The 22,957-nt window shown below is 32.4% G+C and overlaps 1 protein-coding gene across 20 annotated transcripts in view; it reads left to right on the forward strand.

Annotated features, from left to right (window-relative positions):
* Positions 1-22,957, forward strand: part of LOC129952313 (potassium voltage-gated channel subfamily KQT member 5) — a 498,379-nt gene that overhangs the window by 402,070 nt on the left and 73,352 nt on the right. For all 20 annotated transcript variants that reach the window (XM_056064831.1, XM_056064830.1, XM_056064829.1 and 17 more), the window contains 4 exons: positions 6,323-6,405; positions 6,487-6,662; positions 14,272-14,397; positions 14,506-14,616. In XM_056064831.1, the coding sequence (XP_055920806.1) occupies positions 6,323-6,405; positions 6,487-6,662; positions 14,272-14,397; positions 14,506-14,616 (496 nt within the window). The remainder of the gene's footprint in view (positions 1-6,322; positions 6,406-6,486; positions 6,663-14,271; positions 14,398-14,505; positions 14,617-22,957) is intronic.

Genomic DNA, 22,957 nt, shown 5'->3' on the forward strand with positions numbered 1-22,957 from the left:
TGGTTTGAAATCCCTCACGGCTATAAGTGGTAACACTGAGAGCAGTAGGTCAAGGAATAATCGGCGTACAGAAGGTTCTCGCAGTTGACTGATTTAAGTTGTTCGGAAGTCAAGATGCTGTATAGAAACGGACCGAATTTTGATCCTTGAGCAACTCCAGCCCTAATATTCTTCATTGACGATGAGATGAGCATTTCTCCAGTTGTACGTAGAATTTTCTAAGAAGAAAGAATAAAAGTAAATAATTCTTATTAGTTCAATTTTCCAATTTGCAAGCACATATGAAGCTTATGGATAAGGCCTTCTATCCATACGTTTTCAAATGCTTCCTCATCATCTAGAAAGCCTCTAACGCGATGGTTATTAATGGCTGTAATGATGTCGCGTTGAAACTTCCTGAAAACCAAACTGCATGTCAGAAATTATGCTGTATTTACGGGATCGTAACGAAATTCCGCAAAACAAAATCCCGCGAAACGAAATCCCTCCGATTAAATTTGATATTTTTTGTGTGACACACGCACAGAAAATGGTTGTTGTTGTCGGTATAGGCACCTGCCTAGCGACTTTACATACCCTAAGCAACGGAGTTGCGTGAGCGGGAGTGAATCCCGAAAAGTGGAGTCTAAATTCTGAGATCCTGCGAAGCGGGCCACCCACAGGTGCTTTTATTAAAAAAAAGTTGTTGATATAGGCGCCTGCCTGGCGACTTTACATACCCTAAGCAGAGCAACGGAGTTGCGTGAGTGGGTGTGAACCCCGAAAAGTGGAGTTCAAATCCTGAGATCACGTGAAGCGAGCCACCCACATGTCCTTTTATTCAACAAAAGCTGTTGACACACTGTTGCTGCTGTTCAACAAAAAAAAATTAATGCCGTTTTGACAATTTGTTGCGTATCAAAAATCAAAAATTAGAAAAATTTATAAACTATTTATTATTGACCTATAATATGCATTAAAGGACAAAAAAAAAATTGGTTTCAAATAAAAACATTGCACTGACTAATTTTAAATGAAACTGTTTGTCCTTAGAATTTCTTTGTAGCAAAACTATTCAACTTAGAAAAAAAATGTCAAAGGAAAGAACAAATTATGGAATTTACCGAAGCATTCTATGAGTCTATAGAGACAAAAATGTTTATTTCTTGAAAGTTTTTTTTAAGAATTTTTTTTGAAATTAGTTTCACTCTTTACAATTTTCTGTTAGTCCTAAAAAGAACATTTTAACACACCATTTCTGAAGTTTTTAAAAGCTTTAACGAAATTTTAAGCGTTTTCAACCCCAAAACGCTTAAAATGATATCGAAGCGAAAAAGAGAATTGCATCCCACGGAACTCTAAAACGCCATTTTAAGCGTTCTCAACCCAATCGCAACAAAACGCTTAAAATGATATTCAAATGAAAAAGAGGATTCCATCCCACGGAAGTCTAAAATGCTTAAACGTCATTTTAAGCGGCCTTGACCCATTCCCTAAGCATGCTTAAAATGTCCTTTACGCATCCAAGGAGTTTTGCTATTCCTGAATGCTAAGAACATTCAAAGCAATACTTTACTTACCATAAACCCCTTACTCCATTCCTACCTGTTCAGTAGCATTCATGTCCAACCACCTTTGCACAAATCCCGCCGTCTACTGAAGAATTTCCAAAAAAATTCTTGCTTAAATACAATTTTGAAACTAAAAATTGGTTTCCTTCGTTCCACAGATTCTCACGATTTGATACACCAAAACCAATACAGTGCTGTCTTTCAAACAATCTAAAAAGTATCCATGATTATCGTCGAAGAGAATCCTTTCATATGAAAACAGGGGTGTCCAAATAATTTGAAAAGGAGCGAAACGGCGGGATTTCGCTACGCGGGATTTTGTTATGCGGGATTCTGTTCTGCAGGATTTCGTTTTGCGGGATTTCGTTTTGCAGGATTTCGTTACGCGGGATTTCGTGATGCGGGATTTTAAATTCATCAAACATGTGTCACTGTGTTTTTTATTTGGCACCACTTCGGTAGTTTTGACTACCATCTTGATGCTGAGACAAATCTATTTTAAAATAAAAAAACTTTTTAAACAGAGCCTTAAAGTTCTGACTTTATGAATTCACAATGCAATATTCTGAAATTTTTTTAAATGTTAACTTTTCTCACCAAAAATTATTATTATGAATTCTTGTAAATGATTAAAGAAAACTTTAACTTACTAACATAAAGTTTTGTTAAAGTGTTTAAGTTAGATTTGGCTCGCTTGACAGTCAGAAATAGAAAAGAACTAACTTAAGTTAACTGAAAAAGAAGAAGCTTAGAAGAAGATGATATTCTATTACAATTATTACACATATGTGTATCACTCAGCACTCTAGTACTCTATTTTAAGTATAATAATATTTATAATTCAATCATATATAACAGTTACTTTGTCTACACACACACCTTATGTAAAAAGTCAATTTGGCTTCCGTGAAAAATTTAGCAGATATTTTCTAATTTCACGATTTTTCTATTCACCCTAGAAATAGCATCATTCAATATTTTGCAACCATTAAAAAAGTTTTAGAATTCAGTTCTCTTAAAACCGCCTCATTGTATCCCAAAGTTAGAAGAATTTTAAAAGTTGCGCTTAGACAATTTCACTCTATAGAAACCAGATTTTTTAATCATTTGCAAATTTCACATTAGAAAGAGATAGATACATTTTTCTTTATTTAAGAAAAAAGGATAACAACATTTTGATTAAAAAATACGGACATGACAAAATTTGTCGTCTGTCGGATATGAAACTTTACAAAAAGAAAATATAATAAAATAAAAAGTATAAATAATTAAATAATTTGCTTATTTACAATTACAACATTCCAATAAAGACTAATAATTTAAAATTAAAATTAAAACAAAATAATATCTGATAAATTCAGAAGCTATTACGATAGGTCAGGGCATGATTTCAAAAACTGAACACAATAAACAAAGCTCGAGAACCTTAAAAATATTCTAGAGTCTATTCAACGCCAGAAACTCTCCTGGAACCCTTTTCTCAAACTGTTTAATTTTTTGTAAAATAGAACAATCTACCAAAAAATTTAAGATATTTTCAAGTACTCTTCTGTAACATAGATTACAGTTTTGCTTAAGATCTGTTCTGTGAGGTTTAAAATTCAGATTGATTAACTCAACCATTGCTTTAAAAATGGTTCTTGTGAACTGAGATGAGTATTTATTTCTGTAATAGGCAATTGATAATTTAGGCTTTTGTAGAACAGTCTAGAGGCTGATAATAATGCTCTAGTTAAAAGCTGATCATATATTTTCTCATCCACTTTAGCTATGATCATTGAAACTATGTCCTGCTAATAGCGAAGGTAATGTCGTGCAATAAGACCAGTTGGTTCTATTTCTTGAAACATCTTCAATTCTTTAACGCGACTGACTTTAAAACGCGTTTTCACAGTAGATTGAGTTTTTTACTGAGTATTTAGAGGCAAGATCAATGTTTGGATTTGCGAAAAATGTTGACCACATCAAGTTGATTGTTAATTTATCTTCAGTGTTTTTTTCCTTTTCATGTTTGCCAAAGTTTAAAATTTAATTCGGTCCACAGATATATCCCCTCATTATTGAGTCCCGTAATCCTTCCTCTCTGTCGATTATTGAAGATAATGATTTTTGTTTTCAATATGTTAATATGAAGATCCGAAGTCAATTTTTTTGAAATTAAAGCGAAAAATTATTGTATGATATCAGCACCAAGTCGTCTGCAGAAAATTTTACGCCTCCCGGTAGAATATCAGCCACATCATCAATGTAAAAGGTGTACAGTATAGGACTCAAATTGCTTCCCTGTGGTACACCTGCAGAAGTATCAAACCATTCTAGAAATTTAGAAATTAATACAGCTGCACTTGATGACACCAGAAATTTCTGGCACAACATTCAAAACTTTGTTAAATCTGCGATCGATGCCAGTTTATAAAACAATGCCTGCCTATTAACCGGTGTTAAATGCAGTTTTTAGGCTTCTTATTCGTCTTGATATATTTTCTAACAACCTAGCTATAGGAGAAATATGATCATTGGTTAAAAATCCAGGGCATATACAAGCTTGGAATTTTCTGAGCTTGTTATTGTTTTCAATCAAAAAATTATGGACACATTTTTTTCTCACAAGTATTGGTTAACTTGATATGTTGCATTTTTATAGAACTCAGCTGGAATGGCATTACTCCCTAGGGTTATTTTGTTGTTTATAACCCGAAAAGTGTTCTTAAGTTCTCTTAATGAGATTTGAGAGTCAAATTCGGACACACGCACAACCTGCAAAGCATAGGTAAACGTTTGAAAGTTCTAATTCGCTGCCAATACAGTATTACAATTCACCACCATTGTATCAGCTACGAAAACGTTCTTCATACCATGGTTACGCCCCCTTACTCCAAAATTCCTTAGAATTTTTGGAATGTTTTAATTTTGTCGAAATTTTCTTAAGGCATAACATTTTCGCACACCTTTTATCTTTGATCCTGTCACTCATCAAGACAACTAATAAAAGTTTACCAAACCTTTTGAAGCCCTTCTACACACATTTCGATTTTATTTTTCATCTTAGCATTTATTGCAATTATAAAACGTTTAAGAATCCATCTTTTCATCCTTCAAAACCTTCTTATTTAATATAATAATATAATCTCATAATAATTATGATAATAATACAAAAAAAAATAATCAAAAACAAATTAAACACGAAATAATATTTAAATCTGATTTCTTTCCACAAAACACTTCCATACAAATGTACCTTTTTTTTCTTTAATATCTTTACCTATACCCAAAACAACAACAACCATAGAAAAATATTAATTAAATTTCTGTTTTGGTCAGGACGACGACGACGATGACGGCAGGACGAAAAACCACAAATGAATCTACCTCTCTTCTCAGTTTCTTATTATTTGCTTGACCTGAAAACCTCCTATCTGCGCCAAAAATCCAAAAAAAGAAAACCTTATTTTGAAATTTACCTGATATACCATCATACAACACCTCGAGGAACCCAGAGAGTATAGCACCCCATCCCGATTTAATTCGCTATCCTTTTGTTTATATATTTTTTATTTTCTACGCTATTAAATCTTTCATAGCTCCCACAAAAATATAAATAAATAAATACAAAAAAAAACTTTTCCTTAAAACAATGATTTTACCTGTGATATAGCCATTGTCCTGGTTTGGACTGCAAAACAATGGCAGGCTATACACGAGTGTACGAATATAGTCCCAAAATGTTGTGGCGACCATCAAAGTCCTCGTCATCATATCGCCATGAAACAATACCACTTCCTATATAAAATATATACATATAGACTTTACCAAAGAACCAACACCATCGCAGTCATAACAACCGGATGTTAGTCCATTGTAATCCTTATGATCCGAAAAAAATTGTTATGAACTCGAGGAGCTGAGCTGAGCTGAACCGAACCGAGCCGAGCTGGAGAGGTGCAACCTTTTCATCATCCAAACCAAACGGGGAGGGAAGATGAGATGGGAGTGTTATGGAGGAAGGTACTTGAGCCTACTCAACTGAGAACGACACAAGACCGCCAACACAGAACACACACACTCGGCTCGGGTCCTCAGCCCCACACACCAAGCCTTCACTTTGCTTCGTTCCTCCTTCTTTTTTTCTTTCAATTGCAGCATTCAGCATTCCGCATGTCACGTAAGGCTCTTTGTTTTTGAATCGATTGTGTTTGGGTAACGGATTTTGATTCGGCATTTACATTCCGCAACGGAAGGATGCAGCTTGTGAAATTTTTCACAACGCATCCGGGCGCGTTGATTTTTCTCCCCGCTTCCGGTTCGACGCGCGACTAATTTTAAATAATTATTTTCCCGAGCCACGTGTCCTTTTGCAAGGATTCTAGCTCGCATATAGTTTAACTTTGACACAACAACAACAAATAAATAAAAAAATCAAAAGGATTACTCTGCTTCTATACACATTGTGCATGTGAATTTTAAATAACTGTATTTTTTCCCAGATCCTTGTTTTGTATTTTGTTTTATTTTCAAACTAATTGCAATTTCGTGTTTGTGATTAATATAGGTTATATTTTTTTCGCGCGCATTCTTTTACTCAGTTAAGTTTAAACTTGGCTGCCAATATTGAAACACCTCTACTCTCACTCGGTTAGTTAATTTCAGCATAAATAAAAATTTGCTTTTTTTCTTCCTTTTTTTAGTTTAATTTAAAAATAGCAACACACAAGGATTTCTAATAAAAATATTTATTTTATATAAATTTTGTATTTTTTTCTTTCATATTTTAGACTGTGGTCGTCAGGATGTCGGTCACGATATCAAGGCTCTGTTGGTCGGTTAAAGTTTTTAAAGCGACCATTTTGTATTATAGGTAAGTTTTCTAATTCTCTGATTTAAATAAAATATGTATGAATAAATACTATATTTAATAAATTTTGTTTTTATTTAACAGATGTAGTTACAATAGCAGCATCACTAGTAGTATTAGGTATGGGAACATCCGGTCAAGTGTTTGCAACAAGTGCGTTACGTGGCCTTAGATTTTTCCAAATATTAAGAATGGTTCGAATGGATCGACGTGGTGGCACGTGGAAATTATTGGGAAGTGTCGTCTATGCGCATAGACAAGTGAGTATTTTCTTCTTAAATTTTATGACTTAAATTAAAGTGGTGTTGAAATTTATTTTCGAGTGCTAAATTAAAATGTAAATCATAAAGAAACTTGCATTATTATGATCCTGCAGTTTTGACCTTTTCGGAACCGTTTATTAAAAATCTTACAAACAAATCCAAGTTTATTGTATTCAGGTACGAACTTTGCGTTTATTTGTTTAACGAACATCAGAAAAAAACCTAACAACAATATTCAATGCAGAGCCTTGTTTAATTCAAAAAAAAATGTCAAAATTAAGAGCCTTTTAATAGAAACATAAGCTTGAATATTCTCTTTCTATATTTATTCTGTTTATTTCTTATTATCTTCAGTACTGCATTATGAGTAAAGCTTTTTATCACCCATTTTTTAAAGAAAATAGTTTTTCAAAAACGGTTTGACGAGGTTCTAAAAAAATCATAATGCAACTCATTTCAATTTCTTTGAAAAACATAACGGAGCAGTAAACAAACCATTTTCGTTCTAAGGAACGTGGTTTAAAATTTTATAAAATGTTTTCAAGGAACTATACATTTTTATTACCCTGATTTCAAAAACAAAAAACTGTTACTAAAACATAAGAAAAAGATTTCAAAAAAAATGAATAATTCTAAATAATGACTTAAAAATGTTACCTGTTTTTTCAAAAAATGACATTAATTTGAATTTAAGATCAAATTTTTGATTTTAAAAGCTGTCAAATAGTTAAATGATAATTTTAGTACAAAAGTATTTTCAGCTTCTTATAGGACATTTTTGAATGTTTATCAACTACACATTCATACGAGTACCTTTTAAATCTCTGAGCACAAATTTTGGCTGTAAATATGTAATAGCCATAATTTCATAATTTAGTACACAAATAACTTCTATTCAGGAAATAGTATTTCAGGAAAGTTCTTATTTTTCAAAAACCTTTTGCTTCATTGTATAGTTTAAACTTTAAAAAAATATTGTTTTGATTACTTTACGAATATTTGAAGTTCTAAAATTATGAACATAATATGTATGTATAGTATTTTATCAATTAAATAAAATTCTGAGCTTTTAAAATTGTCTATAACAATTTTATCAATTAAGGTAAACAAATTTACTTCCAATTAATATAAATTTGGTTTAAAAATTCGAATGTAAAAAATGGAAAATGGAATAAAATTTGCACAAATTTAAATGTTAAGAACCTCTGGAAACAAGGGTTTTTTAAATTAGAACAAACCCAATTAATTACTGAATTCTGATTGTTCGTTTTTTTCGAATGAAAATATGTAATAATAATTAATAATATTTTACATTTCCCGTCTAAAGTTTTTTAGGCTTTCTGAACTGATTTTTACTTGCGACATAAATAAACTATATGTGCAAGTTTTGCATTCGTAGAAAATTTCTAACTCGATATTTTAATCAATCATGATTCATGACATTACGAAACAAGTGGGTTCTCCGATTCTTTGCATCTGTCTGCTGTCTATCTAAACGAGTGGGCTGAAGGACTGACTTTAAATTTGGAAATTCAGGTTTTAAGCAGACTCTTGTTAGGCGTTTTTTATACTAAAAATACAAATTAGTTATTCAAAAATCTTAAATATGAATTTTCTCAAAAATGAACCGATGGATTGTTTTTAATTTTCTCTAATTTTTTTCTTAATTTGACTCATTTCAATATACATAAAAAATACTTTTATATTGCTCCAGAGGGGTACCCCCATATAAACGTTGTTTTGTTTGTAAGTTTTTTCAGGGACTAATAAAATAATATGTCAATAATATTTGATGATAAAAAATGTTGTTGTTTTTCTTTTTGATTTGAAATTTGTTTCCAAATTTTGTTAAACTAAAATTGAAAAATGTTGACATAAAACGTCAGTTTAAAAAAAATAACTGCTCTAACAATTTAAATTAAAAAAATCGAAATATTAAGATTGTTTTTGAAAAACCAAACGGCATTTAAATTTTTGAAAACAAACTTTGTTGAACGTACATCTTTAAATCTTAAAACACAGGACATATTTTTAAACAGACTCTACTCTTAACACAAGTTCGCAAACCCTGTCGGTTGATTTATTTATTGAATTTTGTTTATAATAAAATATAAGTTTTTTTTTTAGTTAACCATTTTAATTCAATCCATAATCAAGATTAACAAGAGTTTAAATTGTATTATAAGGTCAATGAATACTGTTTCAGCTTTTAACTTTGTTTTACGAAAAGTAAGAACTCGTATTTGGGTATTTTTAATTTCTCATTCAAATTAGCGTCAAGTTGAAAATGTTGCAATTTCTCGATATTTCTAGATCCATAGAAATTTAAAACCATTAGTTTACGATAGAAGTGTAAATGTGTTTCACTACTGTTCTTAATTCGGGATATCTTCATTTCTCGATTATGTTAAAAAAATGGACAAGAAATCAAGTTAAGATTCAATTTTTGTAACACACCCAAATGTACAGAAAATTTTGACAAAAATTATCTATCTGTTAATTTTCAAATAAAGCATTTTCAAAAAAGTAAACAAATGTATTGTCCCCTGATATCGGAGTTAACATTTTAACTTCTTCCATTGATATATATTTTACACAGACTTGGCATGAGCTTAAAAAAAATCAGCAAACTGAAATTAATTAGAATACTAACATTTTTGACATGCAGTCAAACTTTAAGAAAAATCAAGTGGGCTGGACAGTTTTTTAAAAAAACAAAAGTAAAGACCTTCAAAAAAATTAAGTACAAATTGATTTTTGATAAAAATCTTTTGAACAAATATATTGACTTCAAACTTATTTGCTTTGGTCTAAAATATTTTTGCAAGCATTTGTTAACATTTGACTAATATTTAATAACATAAATATTTGTATCCAATTGGAACGAGAATTCGATGTTCTTAACAAATTTTTATTTCAAAATTATATTTTATCAATTAAATCTAACCTAAAAAAAAAGTAAGTCATTCTGGTCCTACATCAAGAGTGAACAAAAATTGATTGGTATTCGCAGTTGTATGAATTACCTTGGGTCAACAAATGTATCAAGTCCTTGTGATTCCTTCGCACACTATTTTAAATCTAGTTACGCTAATTCGAATTTAAGTTCAGCATGGACAGCCGAATATTTGTGTTTTGAATGTAGGACAGATATTGGTTGTTTAGAATTAAATACTTCTGAAATTAAAGATGGTCTCTTGAGTTTAAGTGATGACAATAAACCAGGTCCAGACGAAATTCTACCTATTGTTCTTAAAAAATGTTCTGCTTCTCTACTTGAACTGCTTTTCCTAATTTTTAATAGCTCTTTGAAGAACGGCGAATTTCTTCCATCATTGAAGAAATCATTTTTAAACCCTATTCACAAATCAAGTTCTAAACAGCAAACATCCAACTACCGTCCGATTTGTAAATTGTCGTGCATTCCAAAACTTTTCGAGATTGATATATGAAAAACTATTATTTTTAGTTAAGATCAACAACGACTGATCTTTATATTTTCTCCAATTTCATTTCAAATAATCTCGAAGAAGTACATCAAATTGATATAATTTGTACCTATTTTTCAAAAGCATTTGATAGAGTAAGTCACTCAATGTTTACCTATTAAGAAATTAAAAAACTTTGGATTTCATTCTAAGTTTTTGAAATGTTTTGTTTGCATTGACAAAATTCTCTCAAAACCAATTTTGGTTTTATCTGATGTGCCCCAAGGTAGCCATTTTGGACCCATTCTTTTTCTATTTTTTATAAATAACTTAACTAAAATTTTCCTCAACTTCTGTTTGCCGATGACTTTTCATTGCATACAATCTTTTAATAACTGCCATCTCTTACAAGACGATATTTGGAAACTATCCCAATGGTGCACAAAAAAACAATTATATTTAAATGTCGCTACAGATCAATGTTTTTATTTTTGTCGCAACTTTTCTGAAATCATCTTTGAATACAAAATTGAAAATCAAGTTTTAAAAAGAGTAAGGGAGAAGAAAGATCTTGGTGTATTTTTTGACCCTAAACTAAACTTTGTTAAGCACATTGAATTTAGTGTAACCAACGCAAATTCCATGTAAGACCAATCTTGGAATATTGTTGTGTAATCTGGAACCCTTTTTATAACCATTATACAAAACATGATGCCAACTTTAAACTATTCAAAAACTTGAAAATAGACGTAAAATGTTTTCTGTGATGCTCATAAGTGATATTTTATTATATCGTATCTATTATGTTGTCTTTAATAAATTTGTATGCTCCATCGCTACAACTTTGAATACGTTGTTTATTTGGAGAAGATTAACACAGAGTTATTAACGCAAAAAATGAACCAATAACCAGCTGTTTCAAAGAAACTTACTTAATCTTAAATTCATTGATTTTGATTTTTAATTAAGTAGATCTTCTTGAAAAATAAACTTTTACTATATTTGTATTTCAATTTATTTTGTATTTTAATTATGTATGAACAAATTTACTATATATTTTTCATGATAGTTTTATTTAAGTTTATTTAACAAATTGTTCTAATTGTAGATTTTTAAATCTCATATTGATGAATAAATAAATAAATAAATTTCGTACAAACTTTTGCTCATGTATCCAAAAACTATGTTAAAAATATTCACTGCAAAAACAGTTTGTTTTTAAAAATTTAAACACCAATTGATTGAAAAAAAAAACTTAATTTTTCAAAATTTGTATTTGAAAATAGTTAGAGCGTTTTTTTTTTTAAATTCATTTTTGATACATAAAATATTTATTTTATAGTTTAAATATACTTTTGGTGATAAATAAATTTAAATTTCGTAAGCAAATAACGACCCATTTTCCAGATATCGAATTTTGAAAAAAAAAATATAACATTTTTTTTAAATGGAAAATAAAAGCAATGACATTTTCGATCGTCAAATATTATTAAAACAGTAAAAAGCTTGTGAAGAAAGAATATTGTTGTAATCAGTGGATTATTTCTTAAGAAAACTTAAAAATAAAAAAACGGTTTTATGGGGGGTACTATTTTGTAGCAATGCAAAAATATGTTTTTATATTCAGAGAGGCAGAATTAGAAAAGAAAAATTAGCGAAAAGTAAAAAAAATGTTTGGTTTTTCAGTAAATGCGAATTTTCTATTTTTGACCAAAAAATTTGTTAGCCTTTATTTTTAGTTTCAAAAAAAAGCCCGAACGCGATTTGGCTCCAAATTTGAAGTCAATTGCCCATTGCTTAGGGCTATAGAGACCAGTACAGACTGCACCGGTGGAATCGGGAGAAGCACTTTTTTCGGCTTCTCTACAATCTCGAGTTCGAAATTTTTTCGAATGCACAAGTTGTCCTTTATGTATGTATGTAGTTCCAATTAGTCGCAAGTAAAAAATGAATTGACTATTTTATTTAAAAAAAAAAAAACAAACAAAATTCCACTAAATAGCTTAGTAACCTGAATATCTCGCAGAAAATCAACTTAATCTTCAATTTTGGAACTTCAGATATTTTTTGAAGCCGGCAATAGGAATTTTTCAATGTGCGTCGCATCCCAGCCTCCATTTCAAATTGTTAGATTTATAGAGAAGCTTCATAGCGATTATGTTAGACCCATTTTATCGCATTGAGAAAAAAGATTAGGTCTCTACTCTTTGTCTCAGATAGCTCATCAAGTTCGTGAAAGAATGCTTTTTCAAAGTATTTCATTCTATTGTTTGCCAAATCAGGACATTTGCAGAGGAAATGGATTATAGTTTCACTTTCTATTTGGTCACTACAGCTACGGCGAAAGGTGTTGTAAGAGATACCAAACTTCTCTGCATGAACTCCTATAGGCCAATGTCCGGTACAAACCGCAACAATCCTGGCTAGAAGAGCCTTGGCCTGCATAGAAGATCGTTCTATCTATCTATCTATCTATCTATAATGCAGTTGGGTAAATTGCTCCACCTTCGGTTGATTCAGTTTGGTAGAAAGAAAAGATTTTACCCTTCATAGCATCAAGAGGAATGTTAACCATTTCCGCAAGTGAGCTATGAAGGGCCGATACTTGCCTGGCTAGCTCGTCAGCCCCCACGATACCACTATGGCCCGGAACCCAGATCAGGGTGGCACCGAGGTTAATATTCAGGCTAGCAAGCTCATCGCGACATTGCTGGACCAATTTAGATGAGGATATGACAGCTGCCTGACTGTCTGTAAAGATAGCCGCATTTCGGTTTTGGTTTGGGTTTTGTTCAAGTATCTTACATGCCTCCCTTATTGCCAGCAGTTCAGCCTGAAAAACGCTAGCAAAGTCAGGAAGCCTAAAGGATTTATCTACATTTAGGGACTCAGAAAAGATCCCAGAACCAACTCCGCACTCCATCTTTGAGCCGTCATTAAAGATGGTTGTGTCGAAACCTTTCGTCACGATTTCATCCTCCCAATCTTCTTTGGATGGGAAAATAACTTTAAAAACCTTTCTAAGGCTAAAAGTAGGAGTGCAGTAGTCAGTGTCTACCGAGATAATATCTTAGGGAATCAATTTCGTTGTGTTGCTGTGACCATTAGGTTTTGACAACCAGCTGTTTGATTCTTTCATCCTAAAGTGAAGTACTTTTTCTTCAAAAGTATTAAGTCACACAAGACATAACTCTGCACCTATTTTCGAAAAACAATATAAAACAATTAGAAAAAGAAAACCATGTTAAGAAATGTTTAAATTGATTTTCCAAATAAAACTAGAAACACACTTTTCTGATTTCTTTTAACACTTAATGTCAATCTTTAAATTCAAAGCATTTCCAACGAAGAGTGAAAAGAAAATAAACAATAAACAAAGATATTTTTTTTTTTTTTTCAAGGAAATCCATGGATGTTATGTTACCACTTTTATTTATTTTTGTTTTTAGGTGGTTTGTTTTATTTCGTGTGAAAGTGGAACATTTACCGTTGTCGTTAGACGCTTTCCAGACTCGTAGTCTGCAATCATTCCATTTAGAATTTGTCAACAAAACGAAAATAACACAAAAAAGGTATATAAATGTTATTTCTCGTGAGCTTAGATAGTTTTGTGTTTACAAACTAAACATAACCAACAGCGCGCGACAACGACAACGAAAACGAACACGACGACAGGATATATTTTCGAAAATAATTCCTAATCAAATAAAAAAAATCTTTTCATGTAGAATTTTCTTTTGGATCGAAAAACAGAGGCGGATTGGTCATTCAAAAGAAGCTAATAATTCTATCTGCTCCTTTGAAGATTCAAAGGGACGGATTGATTTTCTTAATTTAATATGCTTCTTAATTCTCAAAACTCAATTCAAGAGTCGAAAAAACAAAGAAAGCTTTCATTAAGCCGAAATATATTCAGTAATTTCTATCAGTGAAACATTGGCAACTTATAGTCAATCACTCATAAGGATTTATAAGATTGCTTAAAGGCCCCCTTTTCCAACCTAATACGACCCTGTTCTAGGACAGCGAAACGAATTTAGATAGTTAGACAGATACCATCGCGTACTACTGTAATTTTTTGTGTGTTCATTTTTGTATTCACTTTGATATGAATCTTTTTATTTTTTCAAAACCAGTGACATTTCTAACTTTATTTATATTTCTTTTGATTTTTCCAGGAACTGATAACAACTATGTACATAGGATTCTTAGGCCTTATATTTGCATCTTTTCTCGTTTATCTTATGGAAAAAGATGTAAATGAAAAATTTAGTAATTTCGCTCAGGCTCTCTGGTGGGGTGTGGTAAGTTTGAAATATTCTTTATTTATTTTTATCTCTAGATAAAAATATAAAATGGCTAATTGAATTTTTCTAAAAATTATTTCCTTTTTGTTTTTGTGTTGTTTTTAGATAACTCTATGTACGGTGGGGTACGGCGATATGGTACCCGAAACGTGGCAAGGAAAACTAATAGCATCGTTTTGTGCCCTACTAGGAATATCGTTTTTTGCACTTCCCGCGGTAAGTAAAATTTTGTATTGTCGTCAAATTCCTGTACCTACCTTTGAAAAAATAAGTTACAAAAGGAACTTTTATAAATCTAGTTCGTTATTTCGCTAATGAAATAATAAACTAATTTAAGTTTGATGTTTTAAGCAAAGTAAAAGTTGTATGAGATATTTTATGCATATATTTTATACCCACCATGGCTGTTGCGAAGAGGGAACGATGATACTTTCAACATTTTCAATGTGAGACATACATGGCGTATGAGTGATATTTTTTTTTGAAAAAATAAAGTGGTGTTAATTTTGTATTGTAAACGCGTTAGGTAGTGCATATAAATGCATGTTAGTAGAGGAAAAAGCTACAACAACTTGTATTGCAGGTGCTTTAATTAAGAATTTTTATTTAAAAAAGTTTCTACAGGATTATGAGTTAAAAATACAACTTTTCGTTACCTAAGAAACTAGATTTTGTTAGACTTTTTCTAAAGTAAATTGTTTAAAGCGTAGGAAGTTGATCCCACTTAGGCATTAAGACAAACTGCTGCTAGTTTTATAGTATCATTTGAAAAATTATGCAACTATACCTTCTTAGAGAGTTTTCCAATAAGAAGTTTCAATTTGAGTAGCCTACTATTTGAGCCCATATTACCTTTAAAGCTTTCGTCTTAAAGCATTTGATAAACAAAATTCACAAACTATGCATCAATAGTTCATCATCACCTTTTAAATTGACTTCAAAAATGTTGACAATTTTTCCATCATATTTTGAAATATTAAAGCACATTTAAAAAGTAATGAATCAACTTATTAATTGATTAAAATTAAACTGGTGGACACATTTTAACTATTGGGACCGGCTTAGATTAGGTTGGGTTAAAACTCAACTGTGAAGGAGTAGAATACACTTAGGACAGTTTAATGGCCCATTGTATAATGACATATGAATCTTGAGGCTTTCTTCTAAGCTCAATGAAACCAGTTGGAGTCTCTTACTAAGGGTGAAAGACTAATTTTGGTAATATGATTGAAATCGTTTAGTTATTCATAGAAGAATTTTTCTGGGTAATTCTTTCGTTTTTAAGCTAGAGCAGGGCACGTACAGATGAGGTGAAGAACTATTTCCTCATCTTCCTTATCCATACGGCTTCTGCAAAAGGTTTTTGAGAATAAGCATATCCGCATGGCATGCTTTCCTATTAGACAGTGCCCGGTTATGGCACCGATTATCACACTTATATGCAATCTGTTTAATGACTTAGCAAGCACCTTCAGGGTTTTAAATAAAGTGCCGGCCAGACACGTGGTGATGATATTCTACCTGATGTTTGCCTTTATCACAGCGTCTTCCGTTATTAATAGTTTACATGTAGCGATTGCTGTTTGCCAGTACTTGCCAAACTTGTGTTAAACGGGTTGTATTGCACCATTTCTCTCGAGTTCATCTGGAAGCACATGTTGTCTTAGTCCATATAGTTGAATTTGGGCCATGAAAAATTTGTTATGACAGTTATGTAGCGATCGCTGTTAACGGTGACCGCCTCACTAACATCGTTTCCAAAAAAGTGCATAGCGTTTACATCCTTGCCCAAAATCTTCAACAGAGGGGAAACTTTTTAGGGATGCACTATCACCTGGTGAAATTATTGTGGTTTGAAGTCGTCCTATATACGGCAATTCCATTTCCTTTAAATTTGAGTTAAAATTCGCCAAGTTGAAGTCTGCGAGAGTCCGAGTTCTTGTGCACGGCGAGGTACAATTTCTACTGAACAGGTCGTCTCAAATTTGGCCGACTCTAAACGTTTTAGAGTTGACGTCTACCGTAAAATGGGCGCAACATGCGCAAAATTTGCGTTAGCGAACACTCATATTGATAATGAAGTTTCATCATATGGACGTGCTGTTGAAACGTGTAACTTGCCATGATTATTTGACACAAACAATTGAATAAAAAACCAAAGATTTTACAGAAAAGAAGTTACCAAAACACAGGCACGGGGCGCCAAAATATACCCTCGCCAAAAAACAAAAACTATCAGATTTTTGTATCATGTTTTCACGTTGAACAGGCTTGTTAAACAAAGAATTTAAAGCGTGTGCTTCGCTCAATAACAATTGCGAATACCGCAACTACTTTGGCCCGTACCTTTAATGATAACTCGGGTTTTTCATTTCCCCATCGATCATTGGCTTTAAGTATTCCACAAACGACGTTATACAGTATTTTGCAATTGTTACTTAAGTCTTAAAACTTAAAAAAAAAAAGTTATATCCAGTTGATCACCAGCAACATCGTATCTTTTCTTATTTCGAGCTTACGTCAATAAGCAAAACTGTCGTATTTTTGGGCAGAATTGTCGGATTTTGAGAAGCAGCACAGTTTTTAAAGGATAACTTTCTAGGTAAATGAATTGTGCAATCGAGTTATTCTTATAAAAAATCGAATGGACTTTTTTTTATAAAAAATATAAACTTAAACAAAAAATTACTAAAAGTTGGTAAACATTGATTTTCGACTCAAATATCTTTTCTAGCAACGGTCAAAAAGCTTGATATCACTGAGCAGACAATGTATAGGCTCTATAATTGGAGTAATTACGGGACACTGCCTCATAGGAAGACATGCTCTGAGGCTAGGGGTCTACACAAATGACTTCTGTAGAAGCTGCATGGACGAGGAGGAAGAGGAAACAGTCCAACACCTTCTATGCACATGTCCAGCACTCTCCATTAGAAGGAATTACTTTCTCGGCAATCCCTTCTTCGATAACACCAGTGAACTGGCAACGATTGACACAAAACGTCTCTCTAACTTTATTAAAAGTACAAAATGGTTTGTTTAAATTCATTACTCTCCCATATGTAACCTCATTAGTGGTATCACAATGGACCCTTGAGGTCTACGTGTGTCAATGACATCTGGACAGCCACTCCAACCTAACCTAACCTATCGCTCGTTTGTGTAACCAATCATCCTTTTCTTTGAAATTTGGGTGACTTGCGTATTCTGCCAATCACTAGGATGAGGCCACATATTTTTCAACCGATTTTCGTTCCTTATACCTGCTGAAAATTTCGTACCAATAAAAATTTACTACATTTGAGTAGGTAGATATTTTCTTTAAAAAAAGTAATAAAATTAAGGGGTTAAATAAAAAAAAACAGTTGGAATTTCCCTACATTAATTAAAGAGCTACTTAAAAACTGTATGAAAAAGTGCGTCACTTGGATGAGGCCACATGAAAAATCTTATAAAATATCAAAAAAATGAAAGAAATGTTTACAGTTTTTGGTTTTCAAATATTTATTTATTAAGTTTTTCTCAATTAATAATGAGTATGCCCCCCATTGTTCGATATGACCTCTATTAGACGGTTTGGAATGGAATCATAAAGTTTTTTTAAATTGTCAAGTGAAATCTCGTCCAGGCATCACGTATAGCTTCAATTAAGGAGTCCTTGTCTTCAAATTGTCTACGGCCTTCATAAACTTTTCAAGATAGCCATGCCCATACGTTTTCGATTATGTTCAAGTCCGGTGAATAGGGTGGCCATGGCAAAAGCTCTACTTTTTCTGATAAAACCCAACTTTTGACAACCCTGGAAGTGTGGATGGGGGCATTGTCTTGTTGGAAAATCCAAGGCAGAGGTCCAAAAATATTTTTCATCTTCGGAAATGAGCGTTCCAACAAGTATTTGTAGCTGTTTCCGTTCATTGTTAGAGAAAGAAACTCCAATTCGATTTTGCCATAGTAGGTGATAGCTCCCCACACCATAACACCTGATGTACGGCTGTGATGCCTTTCCAAAATTAGTTCCTCTTTTCTTAAATCATGGAAATAAAAGTTGTAACCATTTGGGCCGTCAAGGCAAAACTTTTTTTCATCCGAAAAGACTACACGTTTCCATTGACTGCTCCAAGAGACATGTTCTGTTGCAAAGTTCATTCGCAGCTCCTTGTGTACTTGGATTAGAACAGGTTTCTTTTTGAGTTTCTTCTCTGGATAGTACCATCTTTTCTTATTATCCTTCGGACTGTCGAAATACTGGCTGATACTCCGCTTTTGGACCTTATTTTAGTAGCTGATTGAGTAGAATTTGAAGCAATACGTAAAATTAACCGCTTTTCTCGGGATGTTGTTGTTTGGGCTGTGCGTCCTTTTTGGTTTTTTCTATAGTTTTGAGGATCAGCAAGATAGTTGTTTACAACTGTCTTACTTCTGTTCAGCTTCCTTGCTATTTCTCGGCTTGAGAGTCCCATTTCCTTGAAAGCATCGATTTGTCCTCTTTCTGCTACTGTCAACGTCTTTCCGGAACCCATTTGTAGTTGAAATTTAATAAAAATAGTTATTTGTAAAACGTTCTTAAATATTGTAACCCAAATTTTGAAAAAAATTGCTGATCTGAACTTCTACAACGAAATATTCGCAATGGCCTCATCCTAATGACTCACTTTTTTATATCCTTTTTAGGTAGCTCATTCATTAATGTAGGGAAATTCCAACTGTCTTTTCTAATTAACCCTATAATTGTATCACTTTGTTTTAAGAAAATATGTACCTACTATCATGTAGTAAAATTTTCCGGGTTAAACAAATTCCAATAGGTATCGGACCGAAAATCGGTTGAAAAATATGTGGCCTCATCCTAGTGATTGGCAGTGTATAATTGGAACATTAGCTATTAATTCGTCTTTCAATTTCATATTTCCATTTCCTTTATCCAAAAGAGTTCTTGAAAATTGTGCGGCATTATTATCACCACCGAAATGTACGCGCATATTTGTGGTCAATCTTAAAAGTTTGACAGCAACCCACAGAAACGAAGATTTTAGACAAGCATTTATTTAATCACTTTTTGTACCTCTTGGCACAGCTGGTAATGTTTGCCCAAAATCACCAGCGAACAGTATCACAACACTACCCATTGCTATCAGACGTTCATCAGCTCTTAAATCTCTAAGTGTACGATCCAGAACTTCAGGTCCAACTTTATTTACCAAAGTCGTTTCGCCCACACAATAAACATAGTTTCTTAAAGCACTTTAGCTAGTGAGCTTTGTTTCGAGATACTACAAAATGGATGCTCTTGGCTTTGCAAATCTAAAGGCAAATTTGAAAGTTGCATAAGCGGTTTTCTATTCTGTAGTGATGTTACAGCAATCCCAGATGATGCTTCTTCAATTTTTCCTTGCATTCTAAAATAAGCAAGCAACAGATTGATGAAGAACGTTTTTCCAGCCCGGCAGTTGCATTAAAAAAGGACATTTTACCACTGTTCTGCATAACGTTGTTGATTAAGTATAGTGTTGTATGCAAGCCGCTGGTCGTCCGTTAATTGTTTGTTATTCATTTTCTTGAGCGAAAATTGAAAGTTGGTTGCATCATACGTTATTTCTGAAAGATAATCCCTGTCCTTAAGAAATTTCCTGTCAAGTTCTTCAATCCGTGTAGGAGATTCCATATCAAATTCTGGAATCTGGTGGTTCTTTAGGCTATTTGAACGCACAACAGAAATTAAAATTGGTGTTCATATTTCCTATCGAAACGTGAAATCAGTGAGTCAGTGATATTGGGATTTTATATGTAAATATTACAAATTATTGACTAAAATTATCGTACTTTATTTATTCATAAGACCTGCTCCGTGATATTCTCTTTCATTTCAAAAAACTGCATGACAATTGCATAAGAAGTTTGTAAGCCAAACCGTAACAAAGATTTTCTCTTTTGCTTTATTTCAGTTTTATATATATAGATTTTGTTTTCAAAGTGCGATCAAATTTTGAGGAAAATGGAATTGACGGTTTTATTACAAAAAATAAAAACTTTAAAAAAATCAATAAAAGTTGGTAAAAATTGGGTTTCGACTCAAATACCCTTTCAAAAACTATGAATATTGGCTTAAAAATAATTTTTATATTGTTTTCAAACATTTTTTTCCATAACAATCTAACAGTCAGTTTTTTTCATAAAAAGTCAAAATCTACAAACAATAGTACGTAAAAGAGGTAAAAATTAACGTTCGGTTGTCGATATTTCGTAAATAATAGAAAACATTGATTTCAAATTAATTAATCTACATTAGTCCAATTTGTTTTTGTTTATACAAAAAATAAAAACTTTTAGGCAATTCTAATAAAATAGGTAAACATTGGTTTTCGACTAAAAATCTCGTTAACAAAAATAGATTTTGAAGTCAAAAATATTTTCTACACATTATTCGTAATTTATTATTTAAAATAAAAACTTTTTTAACAAAAGATGAAAACCAACAAACCTTTTAAACAAGACAAATCTACAGACGGGATGGGAAGTTATCAGTATGGGTACCATCTCAGCCTCTTTTTAATTTTAAAATGAACCCTGAACAAAATATTGTTGGTTTGAAATAATTAAATGAGAGTCTTGTTTCGTCGATGTCTTCATAATGTCACCATATCCTCATGGTTAACGCTGAAAATATGCAATAAAGTTGTCGCAATGACAATTAAATGATTATAAGAAACTATTCACATTCAAAAATCGTATTCAAAGTACGTTTTTTGTTATAAACCACCGCATAATTGTTTTATTCATCTTGGCAAATTTGTACTATTTTATCTTTTTTCATCCATCATCGTCATCATCATCAACAACAAAAGTGGAACCAGAAGCCAAAGTAGACATGACCCATTCAATATATTCATATACATATGTCCTTAAGACACCGACAAACGCATCCATCCAATTAAGTAATCCTTAATTGCATACAGCAAACTCTACTCAACTTATCTAATTTATCTGACAACAAAGCCTTACGAAGATGAACTCTCTCTCTATCGTCTGCATAGTTATACCTCTTACAAAACTTAGTCACTCCATAAATACCCATAGGTACCCTATGCCCATGAAGCTTGTAGTGTACAAAATAGTGATAGTGAAACTAGTACAAGAAGAGTACTCACTTCATATGTAGCTACATACATGTCTATCTATCTTACATCCTCGCCAAAATGCTAAACAAAGAGTTATCCTGTCATGTTGTCACCGTCATCATTAACATCTTCATGAATATATCCTTCGTTATTCGTCACTTGAATAGAGCACCATTATCTTCCAAATATCATACATACACAACTTATACATGTACATATGCCTATTTTACCTACAAAATTTGCACTTCTTTATATACAATTATATAGTGTCCTGTTTTGTAGACTCATATGTATGCAGAGATGTGTGTGTAGAATCTAAGTTAGAGTTTTATAGTGATGCTTCACCAGCACCACACATCGTCATAAGCTTTTTGGTCCAAAGTGTAAACAATTCAACTGCACTTTGTACACACAAAGGAGAGACTAGAAATGATCCTCTTAAGAGGACTCCTGTTGAGTTTGAGTGCTGGTGCTGAAACACCCACCCATATGCAAAAAGTCCTAGTGCCAACTATCATTATCCTTGTTAGAAGAAAAAGAAACAAACAGAAAACTTAAAACTCTTATATGGAATGAAGGATACTTAGATTATATCATCATTTTTCTTTTACTTTGGAAATGATGGGCATGAACAACATGCATTGCATATCCTCCATTAGAAGACAGAGCATCAGAGTGTGTTACCAGAAAATAGTCCACTAGATGTCACTCCAATACTCTAACTACTCTGGTAGCCAGCTAACCAACCAGCCAGCATCACCAAACAACCGGTGAGAATATGTTTGTTGAGGGAGTGTTTTTCTCCCTCTCTAAGTGTGTTGGCTATGATGATGGTAGGAAGGAAACAGGAAGGATTATTATAAATACCGCATTTGTCTAGCCCCTAGTCATTTATCAAGGACTAATTCCTCGAGTCATCGTTTTAATTAAAACACTTTCGCATTGTGGCTGCGTTTTAGTTTTTGCTGTTTTCTATTTTCTGTTTTTGTTTTACATCCTTTAACCATAGCCAAGCAGCCTATGCAATACACCATGTTCAGGACATTGATATTTTTAACTTTGAACAGTAAGACAACAACAAAATGGTCACCTGGTTAGTAAAATGTGGATTGGGTCGAGTTGAGCCGAGACTTGAGATTAATAAAAGACGTTAAATGAATGAGAACTTAAAATAGTAATAGATGGTATAGTTTTCTAGACAACCTTGTTACCTGGTTCGTTACACATCCAATAGGGTTGCCATAAAGCTTTCTTTTAATTTAGCAAGCGAAAAAATAAATGTAGTATTTTAAGTTAACATTTTAACACTTTTTTCCTAATTTTTGACGCTAATGTTTGCTTGAAAGAAAAATGCGATAATTTTTAGCCAAAATTTTTGAAAATTTCAAATACATCCTAATATTGTTAAAAACATCATTGTCAGCCATTTTCAGACGACGTTT

This window comes from Eupeodes corollae, chromosome 3 (genome assembly GCF_945859685.1).
Source record: "Eupeodes corollae chromosome 3, idEupCoro1.1, whole genome shotgun sequence".
NCBI lineage: Eukaryota > Metazoa > Arthropoda > Insecta > Diptera > Syrphidae > Eupeodes > Eupeodes corollae.